The sequence below is a fragment of the Antrostomus carolinensis genome, unplaced genomic scaffold (genome assembly GCF_000700745.2).
Source record: "Antrostomus carolinensis isolate BGI_N321 unplaced genomic scaffold, ASM70074v2 scaffold11443, whole genome shotgun sequence".
In the NCBI taxonomy this organism is placed as follows: Eukaryota; Metazoa; Chordata; class Aves; order Caprimulgiformes; family Caprimulgidae; genus Antrostomus; species Antrostomus carolinensis.
In genome coordinates, this window is record NW_010303221.1 from 1 (window position 1) to 12,826 (window position 12,826).

Below are 12,826 nucleotides of genomic sequence, written 5' to 3' on the forward strand. Positions count from 1 at the left end.
AACCAGTCTGGGATTCTGTGATTCAATGAAACACTAGTTTTTTGTGATGATGGGTCTGACAGCTTCATTTTTGAGGTCTCTTAATCATCCAGTTCTTCATCCACTTTGCCGATGCTTCACAGATGATGCATGGTGTCAACTCCCCACCCGAAAGCAGCGTGGAGGAGGCACATTTCCTTTAGATCTCTCTGTGTCCTGTACTCAAACACACACACATGTGCACGCTGATTAACTGAACTTGCTATCGCATCAGAAAATGAAATCAGGTTTGTTCGACAGGAGCTGTTTCCTGCAAAGCCACGTTGATTGCCATAATTTAATTTGATTCCAATCCTTTAATTCTTTATTGACCAAATCTCCTGTTAAGTTCTTGGGTATTCTGCTGGGCATTGACGTCAGGCTAAGCAATCTGCAGCTAATCACATCATCCTACTATCTTGCTGAAGTAATGGCCCGAGGAAGCGTCTGCAGGCGCCGCAGCATGCCAGGACTCAGAAAAGTTTGGCAGAACAGGCCAAAGACCTCCTTGGCCAACTCAGAGATGCCTTTTCCCCAGTGCAAATTACCCCGACCTGCTGCTGTATTTGTTTTCTGTTCTTAACAGAAGAGGTTTAGCATCATTCTCAGCTACCAGTCAATTAAATGACACTAAAAAATCAAGTTCTCTGATTGCCTTTCTCTCAGGTAGGTGCAGACCTCTCTTCTCCATGCAGAGGGGCAGATGCCTTCATCTGCTTTTCTCTGATTTCTCTACGTAACAGCTTCTAACGCCCACCAGATCCTGACCAGTTCCCCCATTTCATGTTGTCCACAGTGCTTTAGCTGCAGCTCTTGGTGCTCCATTCACCTTCCCAACCACAGCTGTCCTATCCTGCAAGGACACCTTGGCCAGAACTGACCTTGTTCAAAACATCTCTCAGCTCTCTCTGCAGTTCCCTTGGCTCAATTCCCTTCGCCTTTATGTTCCCTCAGCTTTGGGAAAATGGAACTTTAATGAAAAATCAGTACTGCAGACTGAGATGCATTCAGATCACCACCAGTTCCTAGGCACCACCAACCTTTTTTCCCGTAGCTTCATTCCTCTTTACTCCTGACAGCTAATTAGTGCTGGATGCAGAATCCTTTGACTGAAGGAAGGGTCCCTGTGCTCTCCTGTGACATTTTATGTCTGCTTTGCCATGTCCTCCAGGCTGAGCTCTCCCCACCTCAACCCTTGCACCCTTTTCCTTCTCATCACAGACACCTCGGTGGCAGTGGGGGATTGCCCGCTGCACCATAGTGTGTGCTCAAAAGTGCTTTTCTGTGTAGATAAAATATATTTTTATGGAGATAAAACACTTTTATGGAGATAAAACAGACTTTCCTATGGAGATAAAACAAGGTTATTGCAGGACGTTGTGTGACCTGGCTGCTAGAATATTTAGCTAATTATTGATTAATTTATGCAAACAGAAACAAACTGATTCTTTTGCAGTAAACAAATTTGATAGAACAAGGGGTGATGGCTTGAAAGTGTCAGAGGGGAGATGGAGCTGAGATGTGAGGAAGAAATTGTTTGGTGTGAGGGTGGTGAGCCAGTGTCCCAGGCTGGGCAGAGAAGCTGTGGCTGCTCCTCCCTGGAAGTGTTTGTGGCCAGGTTGGATGAGGCTTTGAGCAACCTGGTCTAGTGGAAGGTGTCCCTGCTGATGGCAGGGGGGTTGGGACTGGTTAATCATTAAAGGTCCCTTCCAACCCAAACCAGTCTGGGATTCCGTGATTCTATGAATTTCTGGGTTTGGTTAAAAGGTTTGGTGTTTATTTGTTTACTTTTTAAAACTCAAGTCCTACTTTAAAAAAACCAAACCAACAACCATTAAAAAATCAGACTTGTGCAGCCCTGGCTCTGCAGTTTCATTTCACCAGCAGCTTTTAAAATGTTGAAAAACTACTTTAAAAATAAAATCTCCAGCAATTGCCTTTTTCCTAACGGACTTACCTCGTGAATGCACCCAGGGCAGATGCTGAAGTGCCACCATCCTCCTGTCCTCAGCCACCTGCAGCAGCCTGCCGTGACCTGAATACAGCCACCCACCCTGCTCTCCGCTCACAGACAGCTGCCACCCTCGGGGACATTCACCCCGAGAAAGAAAGGTCTCCTGTGTGCCAGGGCAGAGCTGCAGGGCTGTGCATAAATCACCCCAGGCAATGCCACCGAGATTCTCCTCCTGGATGGAGATTCCCAAGAGCACGAGTCCTCTCCAGGCATCTTCTGTAATGACCTCAGCGAGGTGGCTGGTCGGTAACAGCCTTTGTCCCAAGTCAATTCTCTCTTGTCTAATTTGTTTGATGAGTGGCAGGTGGTAGGAGATGACCGAGGGAGACAGGAATAGGCTGCACAAGTCATCTCCAGCAGAGAATGAAAGACCTTCTTTGTGTTTCTGCCTGGAGCAATGCAAGGCCAGTTTCATTTCTGGCTCTGCTGAAGGAGTAGCTGGAAGCCTCTCCTGGCTCTTGGTGCAAAGGTCCATGTCATGGCATGAGCTGTTCTCGCCCCCACCAGACCCCCTCCCCAAGCCCCAGGCAGCATCAAGCTGAAATGTGCAAATTCAGTGTAGCAAAAACTGCAAATTCAGGGCAGCAGAAACCTTCTGGCAACTGTTTTTTTAAGGTGTCAGGGAAGAGCGAGGCTGGAAGTCAGATAAACACCACAAAGACAGGAGAAAAGAGTTTTGACGTGAGGAACAACATATTCCAAGCAGTTGGGAAGCTGAATGCATTGCACTGAGTTTAATTTTAAATTAATGCAGAAATGAGGACTAAACAGGACATTTTGGGTGGGATTCATCTGATCAAACACGGGCAGTGGTTGTAGACATGGTGTCAGTCTATGGCTGGAGCTGGTCCTCCTGGTTGCCTTATAGAATCATAGAATCCCAGACTGGTTTGGGTTGGGAGGGACCTTAAAGATCATCCAGTCCCAACCCCCCTGCCAGCAGCAGGGACACCTTCCACTAGACCAGGTTGCTCAAAGCCTCATCCAACCTGGCCACAAACACTTCCAGGGAGGAGCAGCCACAACTTCCTTGGGCAACCTGTTCCAGTGTCTGACCACCCTCACAGTGAAGAACTTCTTCCTAATATCTCATCTAAACCTCCCCTCTTTCAGCTTAAACCCATTTCCCCTTGTTTTGGCATTAACTGCCTTCATATCCATGGAGACGAACAGTCACTTTAGGGCAGTGTTCATCCCAGGCTGGAGCTGATATCGGAAATGGCTCAGAGGGATTATGCTGCACCTGCCTCTTTCATTGCCATGAGTGTAAGGGAGATGGTGGTGCCCATGTGGACCTCTGCCCTGAATGAGTCTGAGGAGGATGAGAGGTGTCTCACTCCTTTGCTGTTGGAGGAGACATGCCATCTTTCATCACGTTTCTCTTCTGAATCCCCGTGTTTGTGGACACAGGTCCCCACCCTCATCCCTCTACTCCTCCTCCACCCTCAGACCCAAGCAGGCTTGTGGGTCCTCTCTCTGGATGAAACTCCTCCCACCCTGCAGAAGACCATGAGCACCTCTGCGACACAGACATTCACCTCGACTGAATTCTCTCTATTTCATCACCCACGTATCTTAAACATCCTGATGGGAGCTGTCACACAACCCTGGCAAAGCACCCTGGGCAAATGCTCAGCAGCCTGCTGCTTTTGTCCCAAAACATTGATTCTTCGTACTTTAGAATGTTGCTGAGTCCCAGAAGACTCCAGCCTGACCCCAGGAGGAGCATCCCTGCAGAGTGGATGCAGAGCATCCCTCTCTTATTGGAGCATCCTCCATTTGTGAGGAGCAGGAACCCTCTGAACCTATTGGTGTTGAAGAAAGTCAAGGCACGAGGACACGAGTTGTTGGTGTTGGTACTTTGGGTAGTTGCTGTTGACTCGTATCTTCATGTTCACTGAATTGCCCCTTTCCAAGCAAACCTCCAGTGCCAGTTCAAAGGAATTGCCTACAGAGGATCTCCTTATCCCAGGCCAGAGGTGGACTTTCCATCTGCTAACGATAAGCTGTAGAGCCTCAGAAGAGCTCCTTGGGCCTACAGCTTCCATATAAAACCTGTCATTGCTGGGGGACCGGACCTGCCCGGGTCATTCCCAGCTGGATCCCAGCTTCCAGAACAGGAGGGCTCTTGCATCCAGGGAAGTCTTGGTGTGGTTGGGTGTTTCAAGCCCCAGACAGAGCCTGTGAATCCTGGTTGGACATAGCTGGCTGGATCTGAGGCAGCTTAGGAAAAAGTGGGATGGAGCTGGTCTAGCAGCAGCAAGAGTTAGCTGTGCCTCAAGACACTCAGACCTATGGCATGCTGTCCTTCAGGCCTCCAAGACATGCCTGATTTAGCTATTTCTGAACTTGTGGTCATTACAACAGGCAGACACAGGATTGAGAAGCACCCCTAAGCAGATTCCGTGTTTATTTCCACCAGTACAAGGTGTGGACACCCAGGTAGAGCGACCAACACCATTGTGCATCTCCCCGCTTCGGTTTCCTCACCCAGCTGGTGTGAAGTGTTGGGTGGACAGAATGCTTTGAAGAGGAAGGTTTTGAAGGTGTTCAGTTTCCACCACCACCCAGAACCCCAGAAAAGCTGGTCTGTGCTCAGTGAGGGTCAGCCTTTTGTGCAAGAAAGGCTCAGAGAGGAGAACCTCTGTGGCTCGGGTGCCTGCAATGTGTGGGTCTCCTGTTGCCAGCCCTGATAGTCCAGCAGGGACTAAAGAAAACAACATAGAAAAAATTTCCCCATTTGCAATAGAATCTGTGTATTTGCTCAAATATACCCGGAGCCCTGAGATGTTGATTTAAATTATCACAGGGATGTTCATGGCATCAGGAACATCTCAAAACTCAGAAGGTGGCTGCTTACTTCTCTGTGTCACCTGGAAAGGAGGAAGGGAAATAGGACTCTGATATTTGCTAATGGTCCCAGTCCCAAATAACTCTTGTCACAGAACAGGGACTCCTGTGGTCATTTAAGCCAATGAGTCCTCCCCCCCTGCTCTCATCACTTCTGTTCACCATGTGCCTGCAAAGGGGATGAAATCTCCACCTTTGCGTAGATGAGCGCACCTGGAAAACCACTGACTGCGGCGTCAGGCATCAACCTTCCTGGAAAAGAGCATTTTGAGCACTGCCTGACGGATCTGCTTGGTCCTCATGCTGTAAATGAGGGGATTCAGCATGGTGGGGAGGGTCAGGTAGAGATCAGCCAGCAGAATCTGTGTGTGCAGGGACACACCGCTGTGGAACTGCTGTGCGTATATGGAGACCATCCCAGGGATGTAATACAGCAGCATCACGCAGATGTGACACCCGCAGGTGCTGAAGGCCTTTCTGGCTGATTTCTTCCCCAGGACAGTTTTAAGGATCATCCCATAGGACCCAGCGATGAAAGCCATGTCCATCCCCACGATAAGAGAGGACCCAGCCACGCTGTAAAGCCTGCTGGGTCTGGGGTCTGCACACGCCAGCTTTGCCACGGCCATGTGCTCGCAGTACGAATGGAGAACCACACGGGAACGGCAATAGGGGAGGTTCATCACCATCCATGTCAAGGGGACGATGATCAGGATAGCTCTCACCACAATGGCCAGGCCCATTTGGGCAACTGTTTGGCGATTCAAGATGGCTCGGTACCTGAGAGGGTGACAAATTGCAATGTAGCGGTCAATAGCCATGGCCAGGAGCACTCCCGACTCCTCTGATGTTGTGGAGTGAACAAGGAACATCTGAACAAAACAGGCCACATAACCAATCTCAGCAGAGTTCAGCCAGAACACGCTCAGCATCGTGGGGATGATGGATGTCACCATCACCACATCGATGACGGCCAGCATGCCCAGGAAGCAATGGATGGGGTCACGCAGGGAGTTGTCCAGCCCAATGACAAGCAAAACTACAGCGTTTCCTAGCAAGGCGATGATATAGCCTGAGCAGAAAAGGATGCCCAGGCAGGTGGGGAAAGCTTCCAGGCTAGGGACACCCACGAGGATGAAAGAGGAGGAGCTGCTGTTGGGGTGGTTGAAGGGCTCAGAAGCCATGCAGGAGAATTTTGCTTTTGTGCTTAGGAAAAGGTGCCCAGTTTTGAGCCCTGAGATGCCCAGAACTAAGGGGGATGAAGTGGGGACTCTGCATCAGTGCAAGAGCAGATCAGGAATCCACTGTGTACTGACATGGTGTGAGACGGGAGTGCTACAGCTCAACATGACTGAGGACCAGAAATGCTGAATAAATGGGGCTGTTATGACTTGATAGTTCCTACAAGGTGAAAAAGTTCATCTTTCAAGTTGTGCCACCGGGGATACCCAAGGGACTTTTACAGTCTGTTGTTTGTGAAGGGCTTGATTCTTTGCTGGTTGCTCATCACCGCTCAGTTGACATCTCAAAATAAGCTGCAAGAGGAGAGCAGAAGGTCAGCATCCAGCTTCCCTCAGACAGAGCTTCTGCCTGAGCAGCCCTGGCTCCCCTGCCAAGGACCCAAGATAGGAAATCCCTCCAAATTAGTAGGGCAAAAAGTGGTCTGAGAAAATGGTCTGGGACATTGAGCATGATCATGAAATTGCCTCTTGCTGCTCTGTCTTCATTCTGCCCTTCCCCCTTGAGAGAAGCCTGCAAAACTAGGCAGTAGTCAGAGCAACAGATGAATTTCTGAGGTTTTACTCTGGTGGGAGAAGCTTGAAGGTAGAACAGAAACTCCAGAGAACAATCCTGGAGAGAAAAGAAGAGCCTGAGTACAGCGGGCAGGATCTACACATACATTTGTGCCAAAACTTTTCTTCTGCTGCTTCTCCTCACGCAGTGACCAAGACCAGGCAGGTGATGACTACACCAGATCCCTGACTGTTGAAAGAAACTGTCTGGTTGATCATCCACCAGTAGGTTCTTAGCAAGCAGCAAGCTGTGGGGTGGCTCATGGCTGGCAATACCCACACTAGTGACAACACGGAGTAAAATTCACCTGGGTACAGTCCTGCTGCAGGAGAATTTAGGCTAAAATTTAACATTAAATTTAACAATTCCCCCTCCCTGGAAGTGTTTGTGGCCAGGTTGGATGAGGCTTTGAGCTACCTGGTCTAGTGGAAGGTGTCCCTGCTGCTGGCAGGGGGGTTGGGACTGGAGGAGCTTTAAGGTTCCTTCCAACCCAGACCATTTCCCCTGCAAACCCTGGGAGATACATGGATGCCTTGGGTACCTGAGAGCATCTCAAGTGGCTGTAGACATCCAAGAAAGGGGCAGTGGAATGACACCTGGTGGGTCTGGGACCCTACTGCAGTCAGAGAAGAGTTTGATCATGGAGCCCACAGAGTAACTGACTCCTAAAATGTAGGGGTCTGCCTTAGGGTGAGCTGAGTTGCTCTCCAGGATCTGCTGACCACAGGGACTGGACCCTCACTGACTGCACTCAGAGCTTAGTCACCAAGCACTCAAGCACACACTTGTGTCCACAAGCATGGGTGGACACCTACCTCCAGGCACTTACGTGTGTCTGAATCCAGAACCATGTCCCCAGGTGCCTACATCCAAGGCAAGAGGATGTTTGTTTCCAGAAGTTCTCTTCTGCAGACAGTGCCTGGTGCAATATTCCTATCAGAATTTCTGCAGCTACTGAAGGACCCTGGTCAGGGGGACTCCTTGGTTTGGGAGATGGAAAAACAGCACAGATGAGTTTTGTAGCCTAAGCAAAGGCTTCTGATCCCAGCCTGCTGAGAAGGGAAGCACAGGTATCTCACCTGCAGGACTGTCACCTGGAAGACTGCAGCAGAACATCTCTGTGTACCTCTAAGTGCAGCAGCACCGAGGTATTAATGTGTCAGCTGGAAATGCCCTGAGGGACAGCAGATGGAGGACGTGGAGATCGGGTTGTCTGTCTTGTGAGGAGATGGAAATTTTCAAGACTGATTCAGCTTCTTTCATTAGCTCTCCCTTGCAGTGTCATACCGTTGTGGTCTTGGGGGCATGGTGGTCTCCAGAGCCTGCTGGGTGCCCATGAGACCAATGCACAAAATGTTAACTAAGTCCATCTGAAGGGTAGAAAAATCCCTTTGGTTTTGCCAGAGAGAGCGAGACAGTTTGGAAACTCTGGGTTTCCGTTCTTCTCTCCACTCAGAACCATTACAACAAACTTTTATGTCTCCCTGAAAGGAGTTTGTGCAAGAATTGATGCAGGGAGGTGGGATCTCACAGCAGATCTTGAGCCTTGGCTGCATCACGCAGTACATAGGTGAGGAGCAATGCCTACTAATCATGCAAGAGGAAACTACACGTGATGGCCAACCTCCAGCAGATGTAAGGCCTGCCCTTAAGGATCATTAGCAGGATGCCACCTCATTAGGGAATAAATCTCTAATGTTTCCTAATTTTTCAGCTTATTTTCTAAAAAAAGATTCTGAGGGAAGTGCAGATGAGAACCTTTGTGTGGGCAGCAGCACAGTACGAGAGGAACACCACTCTGAAGTGGAGCTCATCCTTTTTTTTCCTGCCTGCCATATCAAGTTATCCCACTTGGTGCAAGACAAGCAGGTACATTTATTGTGCAGCAGTGACTGGGCTGTGTCAGGGCCAAGCATGGCACTGAGGGGAGAGGTGGAACTGCCCTGGAGAGCTTCCAGCCCAGCTCTGTCCCACTGAGATCCTGTTCTACCTTGTCCCATTTCTTCTATCTCCACTCTCAACGCTTCCTGCCTCCCTAAAATCTTGGTGAAGAGCAGAGGATTTGTTCAGCACAGGGGCTGAGCAATGAGGGATGTGTGAGATGGGGCAGGAGATGAAGACATGGCAGGGACTTTGGACAAGGGCAGGGAGTAAGAGAACAAGGGATGATGGCTTGAAAGTGTCAGAGGGGAGATGGAGCTGAGATGTGAGGAAGAAATTGTTTGGTGTGAGGGTGGTGAGCCAGTGTCCCAGGTTGGCCAGAGAAGCTGTGGCTGCTCCTCCCTGGAAGTGTTTGTGGCCAGGTTGGATGAGGCTTTGAGCAACCTGGTCTAGTGGAAGGTGTCCCTGCTGCTGGCAGGGGGGTTGGGACTGGAGGAGCTTTAAGGTCCCTTCCAACCCAAACCATTCTATGATTCTTTGATTTGTGATGTGCAGGAAGTGTCATTCCTAGAGGTTTTGTCAGAAAGGGGAGGTTTTCCTAAAGCGAGGATTTTGTTCTGCAGATGCATTCCCTGCCCAACGAGCACTTTCTTCACAACCCCTGTGTCCCATCTCCAACTCAGCACTTTCCCAGAGGAATGTGTATGTACTCTGAGGGTGTGAGATGGACATGCAGCCTCCATTCCCTTGAGTGCTCCTCATGTGAGTTGTCTTGTCCCATGAACCCTACTCCAACCAGCCAGCTGCCCTGGAGATCCTCAGAGGGCATCTGGGAATGCTTGGCCCTACGCATGATCTAGAAGGCACAGACCTGATGTAGGATGGATGCATCAGACCTGACATTTGGGATGCTTCAGTCTGTCAGAGCTTCTACCTCAAAGTAGCCCATAAGAGCTACAGTTGAGAGTCTGTTCAGGACAGGGCGTTTCTACCAGCCATCACTCAGCTCCATGTGGACCTGATGTTATCTCTACTGGCATGGTCATGCACATGGGAGAGTGACTTTTGCCATGGGCAGTGAGTGGCAGGACAAGGGGAAATGGTTTTAAACTGAGAGAGGGGAGATTTAGGTGAGATATCAGGAGGAAATTTTTCACCCAGAGGGAGGGGAGGCACCAGAACAGGTTGCCCAGGGAAGTTGTGGATGCACCATCCCTGGAAGCATTCAAGGCCAGGTTGGATGGGGCCCTGGGCAACCTGACCTATTCATTGGCAACACTGTCCACAGCAGAGGGGTTAGAATTGGGTGATCTTTATTGTCCTTTCCAACTCAAATTCATGACTCTATTATTCTATGATTCTTTCTTGGCTTCTCCTCCCTTTAGAGACCCATGTCTTCTCTATACCTGAAGAAACTCAGCCAACCAGAAATGCACCTGCCCCTCCATCCTGCAGGGATGTCTGCGTGTTGGATGGCAAGGTTGGCCTTGCAGTTTCTCCTTTCCAGCCACACAAAATGGCAGATTGTCCTGTCAAGTAGAGGGAATGTCTTCAGTGGTCAGGTCATGCACTGGGGCAGGGACACCACGTTAGACTCCAGGTAGGGACCATGCTTTCAAGAAAAACTCTTATATTTAGGAGGTTTTGCTTGGGGTTCACTTCTCCAGTTGAGAATGTCTCAATGGCAGATCAGGAAGTTTCAGGACACCCAAAGCAAGACTTTCTTCTCAAGGGAGGTCCCTCATGCTTCTCACACACTTTGGAGCCTGTCACATCATACATGTAAGTTTTGACCAACTTGGAGATTTCACGCCTGGCCATGGGTTGACCATCCTCCTGGGACAGCCTGAGGAGTAGCAAGGCTGGGGGCTTTGCTGGGTCTGAGGGGGATATTGGGATTCTCCTGCCTGCGATGTTGCTCTGCTCCTTTGTGAACCTTTAATCACACAACCCAACAGCCTTGGCACCCGGCAGAGAGGTTCCTGCTGCAGATCCCTGCAGGAAGGTGGCATCCATGGTTGTTGTGGTTTAACCTCAGTAGGCAGCTGAGTACCACACAGCTGCTTACTCACTCCTCCCCATAGTGGGGTGGGGGAGAGAATAAAAGTGCAAAATCTCCTGGGCTGAGGTAAAGATAGTTTAATAATAGAAAGGAAAAGAAAAAAAAACCCAGAACCAACAGCAACGAAGAAAAACAAACCCCAGAAAAACAAGTGATGCAAAAACCATTCAGTTGCTCTCCAGCAGCCAACCCATGTCCAGCCAGTCCCTGAACAATGGCAGCCCTGGAAAACCTCCCCCCAGCTTTTATTGCTGATGCCATACAGTCTGGGGTCATATCCCTTTAGTCAGCTGGGGTCAGCTGTCCCAGTTGTGTCCCCTCCCAGCTCCTTGTGCACCCCAAGGCTACTTGTTGGTGGGGCGAGGTGAGGAGCAGAAAAGGTCTTGGTGCCATGCAAGCACTGCTCAGCAGTAACGAGAAGATCAGTGTGTTATCATCAACACTGCTTTCATCAAAATCCACAACCACAGAATCCCAGATGGGTTTGGGTTGGAAGGGACCTTAAAGGTCATCCAGTTCCAACCCCCCTGCCAGCAGCAGGGACACCTTCCACTAGACCAGGTTGCTCAAAGCCTCATCCAACCTGGCCACAAACACTTCCAGGGAGGGGGCATAAAATGTAGCCCCATACAAGCTACAAGGAAGGAAATTAACTCTGTCCGAGGTAAAACCAGGTCCATGGTGCATGGAGAGGGCTGGCAGAGCAGGGCAGAGCCCTCTGTCCCTGCACAGGGCAGAGGTGCAACAGTGCCCAGAGACCAGTGGGCACCTCAGCTGTCTGTGCCAACCTCCACGGCACTTCTCCTGCACAGGGGGACTGACCACCACTTCCACTGGGGCAACTTTACCCGTTAGAGCAGGATGAAGTCATCAAGGAGATGTCAAGTGGATGCTACTGAACTGATGCTCTGGTGTAGCCCCGCTGTAGGGGTGGGGAGAGTCAGAGAGGGGTTCAGGTGATTTACTTTGGTGAGGGACAGATAAAGTGTGTGCTGTGTTTGTGCATTCAGGATGGTGGTGACTCTGTGCAGGTACCTGCTCCCCAGGGCTGATAGACCTTCACCGAGAGACACTTCTTTCCTGTGAGGGTGTTGGAGCACTGGAATAGGCGGTCCAGAGAGGTTGTGGAGTCTCCATCTCTGGAGATGTTCAAAACCCACCTGGACACTTTCCTGTGCAACCTGGTGTAGGTAGGGGGTTGGACTGGGTGATCTCCTGAGTTCTCTTCCAACCCCTACGATTCTGTGATTCTGTGAGAGGGAGGAGATATTCTCAGTGACCTGGTCTGACCTTCTAGGTGACCCTGCTCTGAGCAGGAGGTTGGACTAGAGACCTCCTGAGGCCTGAGTTATCCCATGGTCCTTACATCTCTTGGCATGACTCCACTGTACCACAATATGTTGAGGAAACAGCTCTTCTCTGTGGTTCAGCTGCACTAGGTCATTTTTTTTGCCAGAACAAGGTCAGGTGGTGGCTTCAATGGTTATTTATGTTGGGAGATCTGAGAGAGCTGGACCACCCAGAGGTCCTGTACCAATGTCACTGCCTTGTGCTAGGGACAGGCAGGAGAACAACCAGCTGAAGACCTTGGTGCTGACCTGAGTTCAGTAGGTGCCAATATTTCCTGGGGCACCTGTGGCTCTCAACGTACACTGAGAGCCACAACAAGGTCCTGCAGAAGTTTTGGCCATTCTAGGGATCGGACTTTGTCTTCACAAGTCCCAGCGCTGTGCCCTGAAGTCCACACCGAGTCCCTCTTGCCCTGGGTCTCCTCCGAGAGATCATCCTGCATGCTCCATCACGAATCTGCTTTGTCCTGATGCCATAGATCAGGGGATTGAATGCTGGTGGGATGAGGAGGTAGAGATCAGCCAACAGGACCTGGATGTGGGGTGGGAGCTCCTGGTGATACCTCTCCATGTACATGGAGAGCAGCCCAGGGATGTAGAAGAGAGCCATGACGCAGAGGTGTGAGCCACAGGTGCTGAAGGCTTTTTTGCGGGCTTGTGGGGAGGAGAGGCTGAGCACAGCTCGGAGGATGAGCGCGTACGAGAGGGCGATGAGCAGCGAGTCGAAGCCACCCACGTAGGTGGAGACAGAGAGGCTGTAGGTGTTGCTGAAGGCAGCGTCCCCACAAGCCAGTTTGAGCACGGCCATGTGCTCGCAGTACGAGTGGTCCACCACTGCCGAGCTGCAGAGAGGCAGGG

At 50.4% G+C, this 12,826-nt stretch overlaps 2 protein-coding genes across 2 annotated transcripts in view; both read right to left on the minus strand.

The window, feature by feature from the left end:
- Positions 1-5,118: 5,118 nt before the first annotated feature.
- LOC104521899 (olfactory receptor 52I2-like) lies at positions 5,119-6,066 on the minus strand. The gene has a single exon (XM_010164029.1). The coding sequence runs from the start codon at positions 6,064-6,066 to the stop codon at positions 5,119-5,121; it is 948 nt and encodes a 315-aa protein (XP_010162331.1).
- A 6,245-nt stretch (positions 6,067-12,311) lies between these two features.
- Positions 12,312-12,826, minus strand: part of LOC104521900 (olfactory receptor 52K2) — a 1,001-nt gene continuing 486 nt past the window's right edge. The window contains 1 exon segment of the mRNA XM_010164030.2: positions 12,312-12,826. This exon segment is cut by the window's right edge and continues 33 nt beyond it. Within this exon segment, the coding sequence (XP_010162332.2) occupies positions 12,312-12,826 (515 nt within the window).

Coding starts and splice junctions, on each gene's coding strand:
- LOC104521899 (XM_010164029.1), bottom strand. CDS start 6,066: ATGGCTTCTGAGCCCTTCAACCACCCCAACAGCAGCTCCTCCTCTTTC.